Below are 25,302 nucleotides of genomic sequence, written 5' to 3' on the forward strand. Positions count from 1 at the left end.
GACTAAAGATTTGAATATAGGGTTTGCATTTCTACTAATGAAATCATCAAGATCTCTCAGAACTGCCAGAGTAAATTTGTATTTTTTCTTGCAGTAGAGAATTATCTTAGAATGTATGAAACTCATTTCTCATGTTTTTTGTAGGAAAAAAATATGAGAAGTCTACCTCAATATGCAACACATTTGATTTATTGTGGCAACAAATATTAGGAGGACTTTATTTTAGGCATTGTTTAATCTCCTTTCACCAACTCAAGAGTTTAGTCCAGCAGCTTTTACACTACACTTTGACAATGCAAGAAACTATTCAGAGGTGCTGATTCAATGTACAACACTCTGCACTTTCAGTTTTTCTTATTAAATCTTTTATTCCATTTGTAGACATACATATGTGCAAAAAAAGAAACCAACAAAAAAAAAGTACACGTTTTTATCAAAAGCATTGGTGAGTGCTAAGAATAAGCAGATGAAATGAAATATGTATTTTATTCTTCATTGATTTATGCCCACATGCTGACTCACGGAGGTTTAGGGTATTTCTCTACAAATGTGCAGTTCCATTGACTTGAATGGCACTACCTATGGAGTAAACGTCTTTGTGCTCTGGAGTAGCACCAAAGCAGTAGTCATGGTGCCAGCTCAACACCCTCCTTTCTCCCACTTCAAGTTTGAACATTGGATTGTTGGAGAGATCCTCAGGCAAGCGTAATACTGGTATCATCAGGACATCACTAAATATCAAAATATCAAAATATCAAAATATCTTCTAGTTTAGAAGATCAATGTTCCTCACTCTTCCGTGTATCACAGAGAGGTGCTTCAGTGAAAGAGACTTTCAGTTGCTGAGAAGAGTTATCCATTTAGCTTCTCTTTGTGTAAAAAAGCCTGTATGGCTAAGAAGCATTTCCCACTAGGATATGAAAGCTTGGAAGCTGAATTTATTTTACTGTTTTGCTATATCAATATAAATAGTAAGAAATGTTTGGGTGTTTTTTCACATATAAAATTAGTGTGCAAAAGATCAGAAGTGAAAAGTTTCATTGCGATTGGTGCAGGAAGATGGCTACACACATCTCCCGAGGAAAACTCCCAAATGCAAAATATTTGAAATGTTTAAATATATTTATTAAAATAGGTACAAATAGGATCAGTGTTTAAAAAAAAAAAGGCACTTACTTCTGAAAAAACGTCCTGCATTAATTCAAAGGAGAGCAATAGATCACAGTGTATCAGGAAGCCACCTACAAATATTATAGCTGGAAAACCTCCAGAAGCAGGAGCTATAATCATTCCCCAGACCTTATGAATACATGCTTCACTGATGATGCTCAGTGGTTTCCAGGGCTGCAAGTTTTCTGTTCCCTCATATTCCAAACCTACTGTGGGCAGATTCCCCCTATACAAAAGGAGAGATTATTTTTAAGCTTGAAAAGAGCACCAAAATGACATTAAAATGTTGTTTTCTTTCTTCTTCAGGTGTACTGAAGAAATGCATCTGTTTTTTTTCCCAGGTGGAGATTTCCTAATAATTGGAGAAAAGCTTTAGTTTTTGTACACCAGTAAAATGGAATGTTAATAAATTTAATCCTTCATGTCATTTAAAATATATATCAAAAAATCCATATTAAATCAATGCTTATAAAAAAATAAAAATCTATTGACAGGATAATCCTTCTACTAAAACTGCTTGTGTGTATGTGCCAGCACAGGAGACCCTAAAATGCTTTCTTTAGCCCCCAACTGTTGTTTCCTTACAGGTGCTTCTGTAGAACGTCTCTGCAGAAGCGTCTCTTCTGGCTGAAGTGTTAATTGGCAGAAAAATGTATTAGAAGCATAAAAGCATGGCAGTTTTGAAATTAAGAGTACAGAGAGTGGTTCAAGTTAAAAGTCAATGAGATGCCTCATTGTTGCAGTGCTTTTATCCACCTTGACTTAGCCACCTGACTTTGCAGGTACTCATAACGGAGAAAAGCAATCGCTTGCACACAAATGGAGCAAAACGTGCATATTATCATTTAAGGTGCACTCACTTCTGTTAAGGTTTGTGACAGATGGAAATCAAGTTGAAATAGAAACTAGTTCTGTGTCCTGCTCCTGCTCTCAGGCTCAGTATTTTGTCAAATGAACAGAGAAAAATCTGTTTAAGTACTTGCATCGAGCAGGCTCCAAACTAGTTAAAATTGAAACCTCCTGATTCTGTGGTGGATTGTGGCACCCCAGGTGTTAAGGCTGCGCCGCCCGCAGCCTCACTTTGACAAGTAAGAATAAAGTTGCTTCTTGAAATTGCTCATCTTCCCTAGGCTGACTTACCAGCCCATCATTCATTCCTCTTTCTTGGCTATCTGGAACAAGTATCATTGCAGAGATCTTCTTGCACCTCTAGTTACAGCAAGAGTGCATTTCAATTAAAAATAGATTAAAAACAGTTTTATCAACATTTCTAGGAGCTCTCACACAGAACAGCCTTCAGCACATTTAGGAAAAAGGCAATGAACAAAACAACTGCAAAATAGCTCCCCCTCCCATTTCTAGGGGTTGTCATTACAGAAAAGTCACTGGAAAGAATGCCTCATTTTGAAGACATTCGAGTCGGTCTGTGATTGCTTCAGTGAGACTGTCGCGTCCTGCAACAGGATAAGCAGCAGCAGAGGATTGTTCTGAGGGGGTGTTTTCTTCTGTATTCCAAAGCTTTTTTCACTTGCTCTTTAGCTTCTCCTACATAGTCCTCAACATTTTGCATATTTATCTCAATGACGTTGAAGGTGTCCGCCTGTTCCTCCACTAGCAGGGCCACCTGCAGAAAGAGCTCGTGAACTTCCTTAATGCGTCCTTCTAACTTCACCAGCTCCTTATGACGTGTCTCTATCTCATTCAAGGCTGAGCGAGTCCCCTTAACATCTGACAGGAGATTCTCAGAGAAGACGTCCCACTTGCCTTGCTCAATCATCTCCTCAATCTGTTTGCCAGAAACGTCTTTGCCCATGATCTCTAGCTGCCGCTGAATTCGAATCTTGCAGTTCTCCCGTTGGTTCATCTCTGTTGCGTTGTATTCAAACATAGCTTCCTGAAAGGCGTGCATGAGGTCAACGTAGTGGTTCTTCGCTACCCTGGCAATGACAGACATAGCCCCGTATTTTGTTATTGCATCCTCGCTGAAATCTCTCATTATCTGGAGTTTCCTGTGGATGTTTTCTCCGCGGGCCTTGATATCTCTGGCAATACAGTTAGTATCTCGTTTGATGCTACTAAGACGGCGCATGGAAGTAAGGAAGCGGTTGTTTTGCTTTCTGAGCCGCTTGACGTCCTCTTTTAGGTGGTCATTTTCTGTCCGGATGTTCTCTATGTCTTTATGAAGAATTTCCAAGGCATAATCAGTCTCATAAAGGAGAACATCATGGGGTGAATTTTCATCATCCTCACTATCAGAAAACTGTTCATTGTGTAACCTGGCAAATTCACGGAACTCGTTAAGCCGGTCTTTCATCTTGCCTGTAAAACAGAAGAACAAGAGGAAAGAAATTTAAAGTAATCAAAATATTGGTTTAGAAGGGTTGAAAGTTTGTAACTAATAACTACATCATAGTTATAACTACATCATAGATAACATACTACATCATAGATAACATAACTACATCAAAGATAAAATAACTACATCAAAGATAACACAAAATATCAAATTTTAAATTTGCTCACAGTATTTTATACAGTGATGGATCTCAGACTCAAAACTCTGGTGCTAGAACGCTCTTCTAGAAGCTGCAAAGCTTAGAAACTAAAAAACTGAAAGAGAAAAGACAATAAATCCTGAACACAAATCCAAAAGAATAAGATGACAATCCCCAACCGCCCTAAAATGCCAGTCTTTCACTTGGAGAAAAAAACCAAACTCTTGAGCAGATGATAGGAAGCCTTCAGCTATCGGTATGTGTAGGCATGTTAACAACTGAATACTTCCCACCGCTGCACACTAGAGAAATCTCTAGATCTTGACCCTTCATTACATCAACTGCCCCAAATGTCATGTCCTCTGTCATTCTGAGCTTGTTTTTCCTAAGAGAGGAGTAGGAAGCCTCTCAGAAACAGAAATGACATTTACCCATACAGTTGGGAAAGAAAAGTTTTGAGAAATGGTATGGAAAGTATCAAGATATAACTTGAAAAAAAAAAGGAAAGGGGTCTCCAGATGCTGTCATTGACCATAGTGTACCAGGCATCAAACAAAACAACACAGCAATAGCAGCATTTTGTAAGTAAAACCACCCACCCACCCCTTCATTTTTGTATGATGGAAACATCCTACTGAAGAAATAAAGTAACATCATTGTTACAGATCAGGATCTGTTTTCTGTGTGTTTGCCTCAGACGTACTTAAGTACAAAGTTGATTAAAAAAGCCACAGAATGAGTAATCTGTACAGACCAGTTACATGGTAACAAAATATACATCACTTTTATGTATTTTGTTTACTTGAAACTCTAGACCTCAAGTCTTTCCAGAAAGTGAAATCTGAAAGCTTCAGCAAGAACCCTGCACTAAGTGTTTCAGCAAGCAGGAAGCTGAAAATTTCCCATCACAAAAGCTGTACATCCCATGACCTGATTTAAATTAATAAGAAAGAGAACCAAGTTAAGAAGCAGCGCCAACAGGGCATCTCCACATCTCTGTGTCTGGAGGATTAATTTTTGGTTTTTTTTCCAGGAATTAAAAGCATCTCCACAGCATTTACAAACATGCTATCCACCGTGAATGACACATCCCTTCATAGGATCATCAGTTATTCTCAGGTTAAGAAAAGAACAGGCCTAGATCTAATGTTAATTAAAACTGCAAGTTTATAATCCATTTCATGAGATTGTTGGATGTGTTAAAGATGTTAGGGAGAAGATGGTAAAGATTCCATCACAGACACAGCCTCTTGGGTTTGTATAGTTCATTGGGTGTATATACTGGTCTTGAGAAGTATCCTGTGACATTTGACTTAAACCAATTCTTTTACAAGCAATGTAAACCAAGAAAGTCCATTAATATCCTGAGAGAAGAGCTTTCATTCAGGAATCCACACATATAAGATAATTGTTTGAATTTAAAACATAAGCCAGATAGATTCAACTCAATCATACAGAGAAAGCTTTAGGAAACGAAAGGTTTTCCACCCCCTCCCTCAGCAATAATAAAATCAAGACTATCACCTCAAGCCACAACATCAAGATGAAAAATCCCCATCTAAAGGGGAAAAAAAAAAGTGTGGTGCAGCTTAAAAGTCAGGTTTACTTGGCTTTAAAACTGTATGGCCAAGTTTGCCTAGAGGCACTGAGACAGTGAGAACATCTACCCTTCCTGTCTGGAAATAGTGGACCATTTTCTAGACAGCATGGTGGAGAGGGAACAAAGGCATCTAGCAATCTCAGGATTATTTAGATCTCTTCTAGTCACTAACAGTTTCTGAGATGCTTTTCACCTGAAGGAGATGGGGCTCTGAAAACCAGTCACATTGCTTGTCTGACTGCATTCCTGACTCTTACTGGCTTCCCTGGAGTTTATGATCCTTCCAGTCTGATCTGTGAACTGCCGTGTGTTGTGTTCAGCAGCTTATTCTTTTTGTTATTTACAGCAAACAATGCTTTTTGTGACTTTAAAATGACAATCCACAGCAGCAAGGTGCCAGTCACGTAAACTAAATCCTGTGTGTGCAGGACTATGTTGCCTCTGTGCATGTACCATTCCTTGAACTTGAGAAAATCTCAATTTCATCAGTCTTCCACAGAAAGCAGATTGACAACTGGCTCAACAATAATTACATTTTAGTTTTTGTGCTTGACAAAGAAAACACAAATAGAAAACCACATTAAGTAAGAGTTCCTGTGTAATAAATTCATAACTGTATAGGAATATGTCTACCCTTCCTTTCCTCTACCCTCATAACTTGCAGTTTGTCTTTCTCTCCCACAACTAATTTAAGGGGTTAGACAAAACCAGGAAGAAATGGAGAAGCAAATACATGGTAGTTCACAGCACGAAAACGCTAATGCTGTTATAACTTCATGTGCATACAAATTCTGCAGCATCTCTGTAAAAATATCACTTATCTCTTTTAATACAACAGGAAAGGTTAAAAAGTCAAGCATTAAAAGAAGAGTAAGGAGCTGTCAAGTGTGGCCTCAGATTGCACTATGATGCTGCCTACACACAGGAAGATCATGCAATTAAACACTGGCCTATGTCCTATCACTTCCACCAAGTCTCTGCCTACAGTCTGTATGTGCTGACTAAAAGTTGTACAATGAAAAATTTGATATTCATCATTGAGTTCATGGACAAATATCTCATTTACTATGTTACCACTGTTCATTTCCTCAAGGATTTCTCCTGTGAAATCCCTGGAAAGCTCCGTAACAGTCCTCTGGGGGAGAGTGGATCAAACAGCCCCATCCACAAACACAGGTTTCAGCCCAGAGTGATTAAGGCCAACACGATCACTCTTGGTGAGTTATGATGCCCACCTGAGACATCTGAAGCACAGTTCTATGTACCTGATACGTTCAGAAGTCAGCTCCTTCTGACTTCGGTCACTGCTGCAAGCCTCGGGCGCTTTGCTGAGTAAGATCGTGAAGTAACGAGCTGGACATCAGTAATTGAACGCATGGATCGAGGCCACTTGTGAGAAGCTCGTCTCCAATGATAAGCATGGAATTACTCACGATCTCTGTGATCCAGTAGATCCAGTAGAATCCAATTCTAAATGTGAACAGAGGGATCAAATTACCATTGCACTGACCATCTTCAACCAGGGGTTTCCCAGTTTGCGAGTGCTTAGCTCTAAAAGATTACATTATTTGAAACTACATACCAAAATTTACATTCAAGGTGGTCCAACATTAGGATCTTTTAACTCTGCATTGAGGACCCGTACCCATCAGGGTGATGGCTCCACAGCTAAAGTGATCGCACTCTTGTCCTAACAAATGGATGCATCTCTTCAAGCCTGACTTCAGAGTCCTGCAAAATCTGGGATTTTTGACATCTTCTTTCATTCTACTTGAGTCCTGTCTTTTTCTCTCTGTTCCTGAAGTACATCACCTAGCCTGCTTCCCATTTCATCTTCACATTTTCAAGATGCTCTTTCTTATCTACAAACAGTGCCCGGGCAGGATGGAGGACAAGAAGAGAATGACCTTTTGCCTGTATTTCAGGATCATACTAGGCCACAAACACCACAAACTGCAGAGGACACCTATTCAGCTTTATGTCAGATCATGCTCAATTACTCTGTAGGTTAGCATTTGCAATATTTGGCCAAAGAGATCTGTGAGGTTCAAGACAATGTTTAGATTTCAGATTCTCGAGCACCTTTTGCTCAAGGAACACAGTAAATTTATTTGGGGCGTTTGCAAACTGCTGCTTTGAGAAACTCACAATTTAGCAAATGTTAGGAGTTTTGCATAAGGAAAACAGCAGGCTTGAATGCAACAACCACCACAGAGGTCTTTCTCCGTTTAAATTGCCATTTCAGACAAAGGGGAACCAGATCTTCCCAAGAGAGGAGAGCAATGTCCAAGCATTCCCCTGATAGTGTCAGGGACAGAACTGAGAGTAAAGAGCTGAAACAAATGAACAAACATGCGTGGGGCGGCAGCTCAAACTGAAAAGTTTCAGCTTAATGGATCAGTATTTAGAAAAGTTCACCTCCTTTATCAGATGCTGTTGTTACTCAGGAAAGTTTGCATCTACTTACATGTTGATAGCATCGTTTGTAATTAAGACAGCAATATATTAATACATAATACATGACTAGTTGTTAGGAATAGCCTCAGCACTCATTCTTTAAAATGAGTGGCAATCTCTCCCTTAATATAGGGCCCAGTGCAGCGGTGGAAGTTGGGTTTCCTGGCTGGAAAGCAGCTCTGCAGAAAAGGACCTTGGTGTGCTGGTGGACGTCGAGTTGAACATGAGCCACCAATGCGCCCTTGTGGCAAAGGAGGCCAAAAGCATCCTGGGCTGGAGTAGCAAAAGTGGTCGAGGGAAGTGACCCCTCCCATCTGACACTCGAGAGCCCACATCTGGAGCGCTGTGTTGGTGCTGGGCCTCCCCAGAGCAAGAACACGGACACACTGAGGTGAGGCCAGGGTAGGCCACCAAGATGGTAAGAGGTGCTGGAGCACCTGAAATACGAAGAGAGGCTGAGAGAGCTGGGAATGTTTCGCCTGGAAAACAGGAAGCTCAAGGGAGGTCTTGTTGCTGTCACCAACTGTGTAATGCAAGAGAAGACCCTTCATGGAGACGTACAGTGACAGCACAAGAGACAGCAGGCCCAAGTGGAAACAAGGAAAAAGCCAGCCAGATAGCAGAGGAAGAAAAAAGGAAGAAAAAACTTTCAGAAACACTGGAAAAGGTGCACAGAGAAATTCTGGAATCCGCAATGCCTCAAGTTATTCAAAACTCAACTGGACATGGCCCTCAGCAACCTGAACTACCTGTGTGTGTTTTGAGGGAGGCTGGATTAGACAACCTCTGAAGGTCCAGTCTAAATTGTTCTAGTACTCAGCCTTAGATCAAAAGTTTGCTAATTTGAACATGAGTGCTAAATCTATTCAACTACTTGCACAGGCTTATTTAAGACACATCTAACACATTAGAATGTCAAGACACCATCTACTCTGTACTCTGGAGTAACAGCCCCAAGAATATAAATACCTTAATTCTAACAGTGTGTGTTTTAATACATTAGCTGTCATTTTGATTTTCTTTCAAAATACTGTGTATATTCAAACTGGAACATTTACTTCCATGTCTGTATTGGATAAATATATCATTGTAAAAATCAAGTTCCTTCTGCAGTCCATCATGGTGTGTACACCCAAGCACACACTCCTCACACACACAGGAAATGCAGGCCAGGTAATGACTGCAAAGGTTACAACCTTGAAGCCAGATACTCACCACATACAGTCAGCTGAGGCCACGTTCAGTAATCATCTCTTCATGTCAGCATGCTACTTCTTGGTATTAGTCACCACCATGACTGGCTTTCCCATGACACATGAGAAAGACACAAGCTGTCCTGTTGCAGTAGGACTGCAGCCCCGCACAACTCTGCACAATGTGAGATTTCAGACAGGAAAGGAAATCCACTCTGAAGATCAAAACTGTGCATACTGGAATAGGCTGCCCAGGGAGGTGGTTGAGTCCCCATCCCTGAATGTGTTTAAGAATAGGGTGGATGAACTACTTAGGGATATGGTTTAATGGGGATTAGGGACGGTTGGACTGGATGATCTCTAAGGTCTTTTCCAACCTAGAAATTCTATGAAATCTATGAAATACATGTAAACCCCCTTTCCATTAGCCTCATAGACATGCAAATAGGAATCCTGAACTACTATAACATCTGCAGTTACAAGCCATTTGCAGTAGCAGAATTTAGCTGCAAGAGCATGCTGTCCATAGCACTACAAGCAGATATATTTCCATTGCTGCACTAGTATTCCACAGCCTGATACCTCAGTAGAAATAAGGATGAAAAGTTATTTCTATTGAAACGAACAAGTTGCACACATATGTTTGTTTCAGCTTTAACACTTGTATATCCACACCACTGAGTTTGGGAACAAATGGTGAAATAAAGCAGAAGTTTCAGCACAGCATCTATATTTCATCACCAGCAGCTGGGAAGGAAGCCAGTGTACATGTTTTCTTTTTACAGCATTCATAAAAGGCCACTGTTAGTTAATGCCAGCTTGTGGATTACCAAAAGTCTACTCAGTAATCTTTTCAGGCTTCAGTAGGACCTTACAAGATGAAGCTTTTACTTTTGTTTAAGTGGCTTATTTGAGGAACAACAGATATTTGGTGGTGAAGCACTGGAACAGGTTGCCCAGAGAAGTTGTGGATGCCCCATCCCTGGAAGTGCTCAAGGCCAGGTTGGATGAGGCTTCGAGCAACCTGGTGTAGTGGATGGTGTCCCTGCCCATGGCATGGAGGTTGGAACTATACGATCTTTAAGGTCTCTTCTAACTCAAACCATTCTATGATTCTATGATTTTGAAGCAAATCAGTTAAAAATAATTTCTATCAGCAGTTCCTCTCTCTCTCAGAAGGTAAAAGTCCTTTTCTGGTCCACTACAAAAAGTCCCTTTGTGCTCCACTACGAACCCACGTGGCTCATCCTGTCTCTGAATGACATGATAGATGTGACCCAAGAAACAAGCAGTGAACAATTAGGAAATAACCCGCTCCTAGGCAGAATTACTTAATAGCCAAGTGTGTATCAGCACATTCCAGTAACTTCCCATACTGCTTCTGGAGGATGCAGTATTGATGGAAATTTTCTTGGACTGGCTGAGTCGAACACACTCGATTACAAGACAAATAGTGTTCTGCTGTTGCACAAAAATCTGAGCTATGTATAACAAAAAGATATGTTGAATGCAGCTGAAGCCTTTCACTTAAGAGCTGGAGTCTCATATTCAGTCATAATTTTCTAGTATCTTTGTTTGGGAAACAACTGTCTTAGAGCTGACTTAATCATTTTGCCTGGTGTCTTTTCCAATAATAGATTTGACAATACGAACTTGGAAAACAGACTACTGTTTTCAATAGGTTTTCCTCTTTCCAAAAGAGCTTCTAATTGACTCATAGCAGAGTGCTAGTAATCTTTTCAGACTCAATTCCCTGTCTCCCCAGTCATCTCCATCACTGGTGGAACAGCAGGCTTGAATTTCTCAAATCGCTCCTCTTTTTTCTTGCTTCTCATCTACAAAAGCTTGAGGAAACACCAAAAATCATAATCTAATTATTAGGACCGTTTTCCTTCTGGAGTTGTTGTAAGATTATGTCTGTATATTCTGCCCCAATGTTAACAACTATGACAGAGGTCAGCATTTCAAAATCTTTTGTAGCCTCACCAACAGGAAGTTATCATTTTCTCTGGAGTTTCTTACATTGGGCAATGTTTAAAAATAGAAAAAAAAAAAATATCCAGGATAGACAATACATCAGTTAACACAGAACAGCCGTTCTAAAGCTACAGAAATCCAGGCAGAAGCTGCAAATGTATCTGAAGACTATTGGACACTACCCTCTTCATATTGTAGTCAAAGCCTGTGTACAGAAAACACCTCCTTTATGCCTTCAGTCACCTTAGTGAGAAGTGTATGCAGTTGCAAATGTCTCGGGGCAGTTGTTCTTTTTTCCAAAAGCTTGCATGAAGTGTCAACTTCTCTGATTGTACCAGAACAAGTTATTTACTACGAGCCAATGTATGCAGAGATCTAGGGATGGCTCCCTTCTTTGCAGGCTGTTTCTGCAGTTGTCAGAATCTCCAAGTCTCCAGTGGTTCCTTTCCTACCATAAAGGCTAGGAAAAGCCTCGGGGGAAAAAATTAGCATTCAAAGTTTGTTGCCTCTAACTCAAAGTAATGAAGTAATAATTGCTTGGATACTGATAGCTTTAGAAGTTCTTCTTTGACTTATCCCAGTTTCTTTGCCAGTATTCAATCTCTTCAAAAGAAAGTAACTCTGAATTTTTGTACGACAGCATATTATAAATTCAAAGATCTAGGGTGCATCTCATACTTCTGAGATATTCAATAAGGTTAACTATCTTGGTGTTTTCCATAGTCTGGTTATCAAGTTTTCCAGACATCGGTATCAAAACTAGGAGAAGCTGCTGGCATGCGTTAAATGCACACATAATATGCATTGCATTTTCACATATTTGTGATGAGACTTACTTACAAAAAAATCTTAATGTTTTAACTTGTTACTACACAGTAGCACATGCTAAGTAAACATTCTTGCTTTGGAGAGGACAGCTTGTTGTATGTAAGTTGACTGGTGCTATTTACTGGGTTGTCTAAATTTTCACTGGAGAGTTGTGGATCCCTATGGACAAATTTTCAATCCTGGATAGACGATAAAATGGATTCTCAGTATCTCCTCTTGACGTTTTTCTCACAAGTCACACTAATGAGTGATTGTAACTAGATGTGGTTTTGTTTGGCTAGGAGGGGCTGTACCAGCGCTTTAGACAAAAAACCTTTCTCCATCTTCACTACGTAGCCCATTGAAAAGTGTGGAGTCTTCACATGCATTATTTGAACCCCCTCTCAAAACTGGGAACTCTCTCCACCAGTCGTCATGCTCCTGTATACAAATGGAAGATTAAGAACAGGAAGGGCTAAGGCATACTCCCAAATTTAGCCACTTCATTTCCTAAGGATGCTAGAAACAGAACATATAGTTAGCAACTGCAGATACTGGAAAACCTGCTAAATTCTTGGAATTCTTGAGAAATGTGAGCTGACTCTGATCAGTTTTGATGTGCACAGGTTGCTGAAAACAGAGCACCATTAAAAAGAGCAGATGAACATGCATGGGATCGTACTTTACCCAAGGGGGAGAAAAACAATCCCACCATCACTCTCCACGCAGTGCTCTTCAGTACATGCAGAGCACTGTAGGCTGACCACCGCAGCGTGCCCGTCCTGCTGTAGGCAACACTAAGGTCTTCAGGTAAAATTGGCAGGGATGGAGACAAGGGGAGCGTGAACTGTACCTCCATGTGCTTGGCAGATAGTTAAGACAGAACCATACCACTAACATAAACAGTGAGACAGCCATCCATGCATTTCTTGGCAATTACCACAGCTCAGCATCATTATGAGTCATCATGCAAGGAAATCAGACGATGTGCTCACTGGCAGTGCTGTCACTGCAGTGCTGTGAGTATATACATTATCTAATTAATCACCTTGACTTCCCTAAAACGCATTGGCTCAGTGAAGTAGTGATGTACATACCACATTTATATAACTACTATTGCTACCGCAAAGTGGTATTTGTAAGTGATTAAGGCATTATGTTGGCATCTGAGCAGAAATAGGAGGCTGCATGTGATCATCAGTCAGAAGCAGCATGCTCTACAAATATTTTTAAATTAGCACAACAGCATTATTTTTTAAAATACACATATATTTAAAGCTTGTAATACAGTGTTAGAATCTGAGATCAAGTACTCTTTATTTAAAAATTCCCTTTAAGGTTAAATATAGAGTGTTTTATTGGTATTTATACATGTGGGCCAGTAAATATGAGGCTCAGCTCTGGATCCTACGGCGAAATCTACACAACTGTAACTGGACCAAATTAATTTCAGTCAGGAAATAACCCCCACAGCCACATATGCATACCCACAGCCTCAGCCCCAGGGCATTTCAGGCACTGCAGGCTTTATGGCAATTACTCTATACTACTTGGCAGCCCATGGGTGTTTACAGGCCCGCTCAAAGTACCAATGAAGTTGAGACAAGATATAGATGAAATTAGGGACACACTAGCCAGTGGTACTTAGAGAATCTGTTCCTGACTGGACATATCCAAAGCTCGAGCAAGCTTTATTCTTGCTTCCAAAAATAGATGATTTCAAAAATCTCACTAAAACAAATACAGCACAGAGTAAAGGCATAGCAGGAAAAGCTGGAGCATTCAGTACTTTCTTGGCTTTTGTGAACATGAGTTTGTCAATAATGATCTTGACTATTAACAGGTTAACTGTCATAGTAGATAAAGCAAAAGCTGCACACGTGATAAGCCTTCTGAAGTCAAAAGCTGTGACTTCATTCCTCCTGTGATAAACTACAGAAATATGGTCTACATGAGAAGTGCCAAGCACTTGGTGTGATAGGTTAGATGAGATATCAAAATGCTCAACACAATCAGCAAAAGCTATCAAAACAGATGCAGAAACTGAACGGCATTGCTCCCCTCATGCGGAGCCCTCCCGTTCCCCACGAGGAGGTTGCCAGGAGCCAGCCCTAAGCAGGAGCAGCGCTGCTGCTCCCTGGGAATGATGTTCCTCACCAGAGATGGTTCACGTGGGGGCCGTGTCTTACAGGGCAGCCTGAAATGCAAGCGTAACCAGAAATGGTTTCTCTGCAAAACTGCAGAAAAGTGGTAACCCTGCATTTGGTGCTGAGATGAGTTTATTGGACCAAATTAACATTGCCTCGGTAATTTCTGCACTGTGCTTTGTCATCCCTGCACTACAGGGATAACCAGAGTCAAACAAAATTGATATGCCAGATAAAAGATAATGGAAAGTGTATCTATCTGGTCCAGCACCTTCATACTTGATATAGAAGTTGTCTTCTTACCATCAGAACTGGTTTTGAATACGCTAACGTTATGATGGGTTTCTGTCATACTTGGAGGTTATCCGTATTTTCCATCAGCAACTTGGAGAGTGGAACCAAACATGAGCCTGTACAGTCTCCAGATGACACTGAACTCAAAGGGAGTGGAAGTGAGCGTCTAGTGGTGGAGGGGAGGAGAAATGATGAGAATTTAAGATTATCTTGGCAAATAAGAGAAGTACTAACAAAAATAAAAGGAAATTAAATGGAGATGAGCCTGGTATGGTACATTTTGAAAAAATTATTCGCAGAGATACGAAAAAAGTAGGGAACACCTAGTTTGGTAGCAGGAAAGCATTGGTGGGGTTATAGCAGATTGCAAGCTAAAAACCAAGTCCACAGTACAATGCCATCATAAAAAAACTCCATGTCTTATATGAAAGGTGGCATGGGAAGGACTGATTTTACTCTTCTTGGCATAGGTAAGGCCTCAGCTGGAATAGTACATCCTGCACCAGTTATCACATGAGGAAAGTCGGAGCATACTGGGTATTGTCTCCAAACAGTTTAGAAAATACAAGCCTGGAGGAAGAGGAGTTGAAGGAATTACTTTCATTTCATGCAGCAGACCAGGGAGAGAGACACAGCACTCCAATGTATAAAAGGAGTTTATAAAAAGAAAAATGATCAGTATGTTCCTTATGTTGACATTGGAAACACAGGAATTCATTTGTTTCACACGAGATCTATGTTGAACTAGCTGTGACTAGCTGAAAATCAGACCACTTCTCTGCAGAAGCACTGTGGGACCCTCTTCTTTAGAGGACAGAGAGAGGCTACATAAACCTCTCTTAGGTCTGGTTTAGGTGCACTGCTCCAATGCATCAAATGGATTAGGTAACGTCTATAGTCTCCCCACAACTCGGCATTTCCACAATTTGTTCAGTGCCCTAGCTCCCAGTCTCACTGTGTGTCCAGCACAGTGTACATGCTCACACAGGTGAGAATAGGCCTGCTGCCTGTGCTGAGAAGCAATCTGGGTGACTCTGTTTTCACTCAGCAGATTCTCTTCCCTCTCTGTTATTTCTGCACCAGAAGCAACTACCAGTAACCAAGATCTGCTCCTTTTGGAGCAGATCTTGGTTACTGTTATAATATAGTGGAAGGTGTCAGACAGGGACTCTCACCCCACAGCACGTAAAATCTCCAAGACTGTGATATAATATGCAGTTGTGTTCCATAGCATCATGTTTATCTGCAGTGCCCAGAAGATACTGTTACCATCCATATTATCCCCATTTTAATGTCTCAAGAGATCTTATGTACCAGGCTTAGTTTCTTTGTGAAGATTTTTTGTGACAATAGATGTTAACTTGCAGTTTTAGTCTCAGCCAGAACACCAGATGCATTTGCCATTTGACTTAACAAGCAATTTCAGTTTCTGAGGAGAGGTCATACAAGCCAATCAGTGAAAAAAAAATACGGTGAGAGAAGAAAGGTTATTAGAGGTGTTGGACATCTAAACCATCCTTTCTTAAGGATGACCTTTAGTCTGTTTGTCTGTTAGACATTTATGTTTTGAATTAGAAAAAGTTATGCTCATCTTGTAGTCTCACCACTTCCCTATAAAACTATTTAAATAGCGAGTAACACCACTGGTAAGAAAGCAGCATGCTTCAGATTGTATTCTCTTCTTAAAAAGTCATATATTGCCATGCTACTGCCTGACAGCTTAAAAACTATTTCCTAAAATACCATCTACAGAACAGGAACAAGTGTGAACGTCCATTTTAGGCCAGTGTTAATTCTTCTAGTCATTTCCTTTCCTGTTCTCACACAGTGATATGCAGTTATTTCAGACATAAATGAGTACTAATTCTTGGCAGGAAAGTAAATGAGTATCAATTAAGAAGAAGCAATCAAAGAATTCTAAGTTTTGCACCCAGTCGCAGATCTGGCCATGACGATGCCCAAGAAAGATGTAAAAGCTATTATATTTTGCATATAAACCAAATGTTCTACAAAATCTGCTCTGGAGCTATTCATAACCACATAGTAGCATATTCATAACCACAGATGAGCACTATGAATGAAATGTTAATGCTCGCTAAGCCGGACAAACAAGGCAGCTAGAAATGCAGACACTCATCGGGACTGGACGAGAAGACTCATATTTGAAAGCGCCTCTGGTTTGCCCTCATCCTGTGAAAAACTCATCCACTCCTTTTGCCCCTTTTGAGGGACCAGAGCTGCCCGAAGGCAGCTAAGGCACCTCCGGACCCAAAAGCCCGGTCCCCATCCCCTGCTGTCCCTTCTGCCTCCAGCCTTCAGACTTCCCCCCACTCGACTCAAACAGGGCACTTTCGTTTACTCTTTCGCAAAACCGAGGTGCAAAGCGCTCCGAACACCGTGCAGCTTCTCCGGCCTTGCCGGTTGGGCTGGCTGCCGAACATCGGGCACGGACCAGGACCCTCCGCGACAGAAGGGGCAGGGACGGGCCGCCCGCCACCACCGGCGCCCGGGCCCCTGACCAGCCCAGAGCTGCCCTCTGCCCCGGGGCCCGGGCACTCCGGCTGATGCTGAGTGAGGCTCGGGAATGCGGCAAGGCTCCCGGTGTCCCCTCCCGACACCGGCTCCCCGCTGCCGTCGGCGACCTGCGCGAAATGAAGGACCCCAGCCCGGCCGGTCCCTCGAGGAAAGCGCCGTTTCGTTCTCCCCACCCCGGCAGGTACTCACCGCGGGCAGGACCGGAGAGGAGAGGAGGACAGGACGGCCCGGCCGGAACGGACCGGCGCGCTCCACCCGCGCTGCTGCCCGAGGTGCCGCTGCCGGCGCAGCGCCCGCGCCGTCGAGGCGAGCGCCAGTCCCCGCGGAGCGTCCCGCCCCCGCCGCTCGGCTCGCCCGCCTATTGGTTGCGAGAAGGAGGTGATTTGCATAGCGGCGCCCCGCCCCTGGCTGAGTGTCAATCACCGGCACCGAGGGGCGGGTGGCGGGGCGGCCGCACAGGCTGTGTGCCGTGGGCCCTTCCTCCTCCTCCGCCTCCTCCTCCGCCTCCTCCGTCCCCTCGGGGCGGTGCTCGGCTCGCGCCACTTCCTAGAGGGGGGAAAGTCCGGCCCGTGGGTGCTGGGACGCGTGGGTGGGCTGAGATTGCCCGTTTCGTTGCCGCGTCCCCGTGGACGCCCCTGCCCTTTCTCGCCCTCGCCTCCCCGCCGGGAAGTGGGGGCTTTCCGACACCCTCCCCTCACCCCGCCTGCCTGCGAGGGTGCGGCTTGAGGGGGACCGGGAGGGACCGGGAGCTAAAACCGAGGGGGCGTACGGGCGGCTGAGGAGAGCGCGAGGGGCCGGGAGCCGTCGGGAGCGGGACGGGGACACGCGCGCTCCTCGTCCGTGTGCCCGGCCTTCCCCCCACCCGCTGTTTGAGGCAGCGACGTCTATCCCGTCCTGCTGGCTTGAGGCATGCACGATGGAGTACGACGTCAAAGGAGCTTCTGGGAACGTAAATTGAACAAATTTTTACTGCTTAGTGTCGGCAAGAGGTGTGCTCTTTGAGCGGTGCTTCAGGGTAAGGGTCAAATTTAACCCGTTTTTGGGTGGTGACCTCAACCCTCATAGCTTTGACCATTGCTGACAAAAACCCACCTTCTCCATCATTCTAACTTCAAGGAAAAATGAAACTTTAGTCACACAATTGTTAATGCGCAATAATGGTATCACGTTAATAAGCCACACAAGTAGTTACCAGAGGTTGTTTGGGTCTTTCTGCGATAGAAAGTTTTTGCTTTTCTCTGACATCTGGAACATTTATTTGGATGTACTTTTTTCTCCCTTTCGCCACAAAAACTGGAGTTAATTTGTATCTGGACATTTTAAAAGATAGAAGTTACTTTTTTTTTGTTGGTGCCAGGTAGGACCTGAAAGAGCACCTGTGCTTTCCCGAGCCATTGAAAGTTATAATAAGGCTCCAAAATTTCTCTTACATTGCACCAATCCCATTCTGGGCATGCCGAGAGAAAATTCTGTCATGATGAAGACAGCTGCAGGGACATAGGAATCTTCCTTCCTTATTTTCTATGCTGTTGTTGTGTCAGGAAAAATAAACTTAAGCAATAAGTAAATACTTGAGGGTTTGTGGTTAACAGTCAATTAAAAATATGTCTGACAGAGCAGCTCTTTGTCCTTGAAAAATCCAAGAGGGTACTGCAGGGTTCCTCCATGTGGAGTCTTGCCTGGGATTTTTCTCAAAGACCTTGATGCTGGAGCTGAATTGAGGTAGTTGATTCCCATCGGTCCTCTAAAACTACCTGAAGGCATTGAATTATAACTGGGTTTTCTATTCTTTTCCAAGCTGCTGCTTTGTGAGACCAGCTGTGGCATCCCCAACAGGCAGGTGGCTTTCTCTTTGCCACTGAACCGCAGAAAGTAAATGGGCCCTGAGTGTTGTTAATGCAAGCAGAGCTGAAAATAAAGCTGCCTGTTAATGTAACTTCACGGGTAATCAAAGATACATTCTGCTTGGTATGGCATGGAACAACAATTACAAATTAACCTGCTGTTGTTGCAGCACAGACAAAGCTATGGGTGCATTGATTGATGTGTTTGACAATCCGCTCAAGAGCGAAATGCTCATCTAGAGACATCTGGTAATCTTCCCTATAATTTGTGAGGAGGGTATGGAAGACCAAACAGATGAGCGGTGAGTCTCCTCCGCTTTGGGACAGACTTCAGTTACAATTTCAGTAGCTGAGCAGCAGGCAAGGTAGCCGTATTGTTAAATTATTAACCTTCTAAGAAAGGAAATGGAGACTTTATAATTTCCACAATTTTTGTCACTTAGATTAGGCAAGGTTAAAGAAGGTTGAAAAATTTCAGAGACAGCTAGCTAATTAAGCTACATGAATGAGCGTGTTATGTTGCTCGATCCTACAAAGGGTGCCCATTTGCACAGTGCTATGAGAAACGAAACTAGATAAGTCATATGAAAAGATAGTCGTGTCATCATACATATGAAAGACACTTGTTTTGGATTATTATGGTCATTTCAGTCACTTTTGAAATAACATGAACAGTGTAGATTGATAATGAAAATGATTAGACAGAGAAAAGTGATTTGCCCATAAAAGAGATTTAAAATGTTCAGTCTTGTCATTTTATCCTCCCCTGAGTCCTGAGCTGCATTACATACAAAACTACAAAGGTAACAAAGTAATTTTTTTCCACTTTGTACTATCGCTCATTATATGAGAGACATTTAATTAAAAATAGTCATTTATCAGTGAAAGGAAGTACTCCGTTTACATAGATAAAGGCAGAATTCATTAGTGTAGAGATCACTGATGCCAGTAATTTTTTTTAAAGGAGGTTGGGCAACATAATGAACAATACATATGGAGGCAGGAAGCCTCCCTTTTAGTTCTTTTTTTCTCTGAAGAGGTTTTTTTCCCCTTAAAAATTTGTAATCCTGACCTAGATCTTGAGTGATGGCTTTGGATGAGCCACATTTTACTTCCAGTTTCCTCCTCTCTAGAAAGAAGAAAGACGTAATTACTTTCAGTGCTCATAAATGTGTAGTGAAAAGTAATATATAAACACTATTAAATTAACTTGAGGATGTGTAGTAGTAGCTCAAGGACAATCCATAGAGCAGAGAGACTGTCCGTGCTGGGAAGACTCCTCATCTCTCTACTCTGGTGCCTGATGCTTCTAACAAAGTTTCCTACTAGGAGAAGCACAGAATAGCCTGATGGAGTTTCTTCCAAAGCCTAAGAAATTAGGATTTTGTTTACATGGATGCAGATTTCTCCTTGATCCCACTTCTTGACATCTCAGGGCATCTGGGAGTTCTGGAGATCTCAATTTTGGGGAAGAGCAGTTTCACTAGACCACTTACATTTCCACTTCTGATTCCAATCGCTAATCTACTATATAGAAATACCCTTATGTTGGTATTGAGCTTACCCCTGTGTACAAAACATCTTACACCCATAACACCTGTACTCATTTCAAGTATGGAGTTACGGTGTTGTCAGTTTATAATAACTGACACTTGTGAAACTCTTTTAGCTAACAGTAGAGCAAATTGCTACCAGTGCAGTTCTGCAGCACAGGGCCAGGTCTCAGACACATATAAAATCCATGTACACTTTTCCAGATGTGCAGTACAAAGGAGACTCTTTTAAACTAGAGTCAGGTCTGATGTAATCTAGCACACATTGATTTAATGAAATTACTGTTTCACGGTCCTGGACAAATAACTTTCTATTAATATATACTTTTTTCTTTTTAACCTCATGGATCATTAAGTGCTCCTGAAATTAAATGTTTTATCAATTGCCATGGTGAGTGGTGGGAGACAATGAGAGACTGATGCTAGGAATTCTTTCCCTATATTCATTTACTAGGGAAACTGAGTCTTCAGCTGCAGTACTTCCACCTTAAGTAAGGTCCACCAAACACTCCTGCTCTGAGTCTTTCGCATTTCCTTGTAGCCTCTGACAAAAGCTACTGACATTACAGAACAGCTTCTTCACTAAATGTTGCTGACGTAAAGAGATCCTCCTTGGTTGCATGAAGAACAAACTGCTGAAAAGAATTCAGAAGCCAAGTGTCTTCGCAGCGAGCTAAATCCACCTTAATTCTTTGCTGAAGCCTGTGGAGTTATTTGGATTTATGAGGGATAACATAGTGCTCTAGGTATTGAGCCCTGCAGATGTTTTTCTTCGTGCTTTCCTTTTCTCTCCTTCGTTAGGAAGGAAGAAGGCTGTTAGAAATGGATGGAGTGCTGAAAGCTGTACAGATGTAATTGCTGGAGAGTAAGAGGATGCCTGTGCTAGGGCCCTCTCTCTTGCTTATTTAGGAAAGGATTTAACATTCTTCTCCAATTATGCCTGAAAGGCATGCAAAGCCAGCCCTGGGTGTAATGCCTCTGAATTCCTTGTGAACCACAACTTGGCACCCATGCACAGCTTTGAAGGTTTATTACCCATACATGAGATCTTAAAGTGCTGCAAATCTAGTTACGGGTGTATTAAATGCCAGATTGGATGGACGGGAAATAGCCCTGAGACTTCTGTTGACTCAGGAGGTGACGGCAGGTGCCAGCATGTTTTATTAAGTTAGTAACCAATAAATGAACAAATTCAAAATATTTTCATATAATGGACCTAAACAAGCATAGTGAGCTGGAGCCAATGAACCAATACAGATTTCTGGGAGCTGAAGGCTTGGTTGATTATCAGGTAAGCCACTGGATTTCCCTACTGCTGTCACAGCTTTTGAACACAAGAGTACAGCCCCTATGTATAACATGGCAAGGATCCTGTCACATCAGCTGAAAATATTAGCTAACTCTATTTCTATACTTCAGTAAAGATGTGTATTCTAACTCCTGTTATTGGACAGGAGTGAGGTATCTAGGTATCTCTTCTGTACATTTGCATGCCCATAGATTAAGAGCAGTAAGCTTCTGCACCATAGGGAGCACTTTGTAACCTGGCAGAGAAGAGACGAGGACATCTTTATGACAGTCAAGAGGGACTGAAAAACTAGACCAGGAAGACACATCTAGCAGGTGCTCAGATTTGGGTATAGTCCCAGTAACAGCAGATTCTAGGGGCAAGTTCATATTGCCAAAAACTACATGCTTCATTAATCCCTCCTCAATAATCTCTGAGCAGAAAATGGCTAGGCTGTGTATCAGGTGTGAGCAGTATCTTGGAGGGTAAGAACATCCAGGAGTTAAAAGCCCTAGAAGGCTGAGAATCAGAGAATCATAGAACCATAGAATGGTTTGGGTTGGAAGGGATCTTAAAGATCATCTAGTTCCAATCTCCCTGCCATGGGTAGGGACACCTTCCACTACACCAGGTTGCTCAAAGCCCCATCCAACCTGGCCTTGAACACTTCCAAGGATGAGTCACCCACAGCTCCTCTGGGCAATCTGTTCCAGTGTTTCACCAACCTCATAGAAGGGTGTGCTAAAGAATAAATAGACCTTCACAAAGAGAACCGTCAGAAAGTGAGAACATTCCCATAATTTTCTGGAGCATCCTTTTCAAATCATTGGTCATTCAGAGAAAAGGTCTTGCTTTTTAAAGCCCATCAAGTTTCAATGAAATAGAACAATTCTTTCCTAGAATTGTGTGAGCGTGAATTTTACAGAGCCATGTTAATGGATCACCTTACCCATGCTCCCAGTGCTTTTCAACAAGCAATACAGCAAAGGAGCAGGGAGGCTGCACAAACACTTTCTGTACCATGTGGGCTACCTTCCTCTGAAGATCTGCTGCACAAGTGGAAACCTTTCAGGTGGCTTCGTGGCTAGATCTAAATACTTTGTAGTAGACCTACCCAAGGGTAGCATGGTAGTGGTGTGTTACAGATCTAAGAGGAAAAAGAAGAGCTTTTTGGTTAGCTGAAGGTGAGGGACGAGTCATTTGGGATCATTTAGCTGAGAATACACAGCCAGGGAGCAACACATTTCACAAGCCAGTCGTGACCAATTGCTGCCTCGAGTCCTCCGGGAATGGCAAGGCAGATGGTATATAGGCAATTTCTACGTGACACGGTAACAGCATGACAGGTTTCCATAGAATGAAACAAAGTCATTGTTAATGCTTGCATTTTACAGGGTAGTATTTTAGCTAGAAAAAGCTGAAAATTAATGGTACATGTCAAAGTAGAAAGGTATTTGTCAAACAGCTTGCAAAACTTAGATAAGAAATGTGAAGGCTTGTATTTTATCTTTGAAACCTGTCTGTCGACTGAGGCAAGTATCCCGGGATTCTGGAGGCAGCTGTTACTGGACACACGTTGAGCCTCATAGTTAAGAAATGCAAAGGTAGAAAGTTCTGGGGGCACTGAATAGCTACACAGTAATGCCACAGGAGCCCACCAGTGTCCTCTCATTGACCCCAGCCAGGGAGTATCTCTATACGTGAAGCATCTCTAACATGAAAGTGAGTAAAGCAGAAGGGCAACGTAATACCAGCAACTTGTTTTGTAAAGCTACCAGCTTGGGCTGGGATAGCGTTAATTTTCTTCACACTGAGGGTTTGTTTTGGATTTGTGCTGAAAACAGTGTTGCTGTAACGGGGATGTTTTCATTCTTGCTGAGCAGTGCTCACACAGAGCCACTGCCTTTTCTGCTCCTCACCCCACCCCACCAGCGAGCAGGCTGGGGGTGCACAAGAAGCTGGGAGGGGACACAGCTGGGAGAGCTGACCCCAACAGACCAAAGGGATATTCCATACCATATGATGTCATGCTCAGCAATAAAAAGCTGGGGGAAGAAGAAGGAAGGAGGAGATGTTCGGAATGATGGCATTTGTCTTCTCAAGTCACTGTTACACATGATGTAGCCCTGCTTTCCTGGAGATGGCTGAACACCTGCCTGCCATGGGAAGTAGTGAAGGAATTCCTTGTTTGACTTTGCTTGCACACATGGCTGTTGCTGTACCTATTAAACTGTCTTTATCTCAACCCACGAGATTTCTCACTTTACCCCTCCAGTTCTCTGCCTCATCCCACTGGGGGAGTGAGCAAGTGGCCGGGTGGGGTTGAGTTGCCAGCTGGGGTTAAACCATGAGAGTTGGCTACAGAAAGATCAAACCTGACCAAATCTGCTGGAGCCCTGGGTGAGTCCCAGACGCTGCCAGCCCTGCCCGGCTGGCTCTGCGCTCAGAGGCAGTGATGGGTGAGAGACACTCTGCAGCAGCCAAGGTGTACAGTCATCTTTTCATGTGAAGCAACTACTAACTTCTGATTAATTAACTGTCCATCCATCAGGATGGAGATGGGCATTGGCACTGTTATGCAGATCCCTTAACTTCTGGATCTTTGAATGCATCAGATGCTGACCTTTTCATTTGCTCTGTTCGTAGCCAGGCAAGAAAACTGATGGGGAAGTCACAACGGATGGACCAAAACCAGAGCACACAGTCTCTATTCCAAGTTATCAACCTAGAGAATTATTTAGTCTGAAAAACGTGGGGTTTATATATATATATATAAAAAGTATATATACACATAAAGTACAAGTAGCATCTCTGTGTAGGTTGTATGTTACTATGGCAGATAAGGAGGACTGCACTGTGAATACATACTCAGTTCTTATTTCTTCCTTGTACTTTTAGCTTCAGTGATGTAACCTATCCTGGCTGTGCCTCTTTTTTAAGCTGGATAAATATCTGCTAGGAATAGGTCAGATATGGTTGATTATAAATTGAGGTGGGGAATGGATTAGATGACTTCTTGAACCTCATTTTACCCTTGTTTCCTAAATCTTATTAAAATGTGTTAAGGTGTACTTAAATATTTATAAAAATACAAAATATTAAAATATGCTAAAACATAAGACTACAGCTTCAGATGAGGTAAGTCAGTTCTCCAAAATTCAAGTCAAAGGTTGAAAGTGTGTATTTCTTATTAAGCTAATAAACAGTCACAATGACATGGTGAGATTTTGAGAGATTACAGAAAATCTATTATTAATATCATATTAAAAAAAAAAATACTGTGAGGTAAATCAGGTAGCTGTACTTTTACTCCTGAGAAGTGAATTCATACCTGTTTTTACTGAAATAAAATTGTTTCTGGAAAGATACGTCATTTAATATACATTTGTACAAAATGAGCCTTGCTTCTTGGGCAAGGTCAGCAGAGAGTGCACTGAGAGAAATACTACATAGATGGGGAACAAGCACAGAAAACCATGACGTTACACGCCCTTATGCCACATGGCCTTGAACCATTGGTTTTACTGCAAACCTGGTAGCTGATAATGGCAGTTACACACATATCAGTAGGAAGGATGTGAAATACACTTTCGGTCTTACAGAATAAATTTTTAAAACATGATAAATAAAAGAAAACCCAACTAACATATAATTATGCAAGAGAAGATCCTACATAAATAATAATTTTAAAAACTGTTACATTTAATATTAAGACTACAGCATATACAATTGCTGTAAATACCAATGTAGCATGGATTTAAAATCAAGTATAACTTGACAAGATAACTCAACAACAGATAAACGAAATTAATCTTCTGAAATATCCAACCGCAAATGTGTTTAATGTTCACCAACAATCAGTACTCAGAATACATCTAGAGAAGTGAATCTATATTTCTTTCCCATTCCAAATAACACACCGAATACCTGCATATCAAATTT

At 42.0% G+C, this 25,302-nt stretch overlaps 1 protein-coding gene across 5 annotated transcripts; it reads right to left on the reverse strand.

Annotated features, from left to right (window-relative positions):
• Positions 1–419: 419 nt before the first annotated feature.
• STX11 (syntaxin 11) lies at positions 420–16,929 on the reverse strand. Of its 5 annotated transcripts, XR_015222871.1 has the most exons (4): positions 16,865–16,929; positions 6,531–6,735; positions 2,311–3,489; positions 420–1,522 (listed from the first exon to the last, which is right to left on the reverse strand). XR_015222871.1 is itself a non-coding variant. In XM_086626640.1 (3 exons), the coding sequence occupies exon 3, from the start codon at positions 3,482–3,484 to the stop codon at positions 2,606–2,608; it is 879 nt and encodes a 292-aa protein (XP_086482766.1). In that variant the 5' UTR covers positions 3,485–3,489; positions 6,531–6,735; positions 16,865–16,929; the 3' UTR covers positions 420–2,605. The 5 variants fall into 5 exon arrangements, 4 of the variants coding, with proteins under 4 accessions (XP_086482766.1, XP_086482774.1, XP_086482782.1 ...); XM_086626640.1 differs by having other exon boundaries at positions 420–3,489; XM_086626648.1 differs by lacking the exon at positions 16,865–16,929 and adding an exon at positions 14,150–14,168 and having other exon boundaries at positions 420–3,489.
• Between the last annotated feature and the right edge of the window lie 8,373 nt (positions 16,930–25,302).

This window comes from Tauraco erythrolophus, chromosome 2, assembly GCF_009769465.1.
Source record: "Tauraco erythrolophus isolate bTauEry1 chromosome 2, bTauEry1.pri, whole genome shotgun sequence".
Classification (NCBI taxonomy): domain Eukaryota; kingdom Metazoa; phylum Chordata; class Aves; order Musophagiformes; family Musophagidae; genus Tauraco; species Tauraco erythrolophus.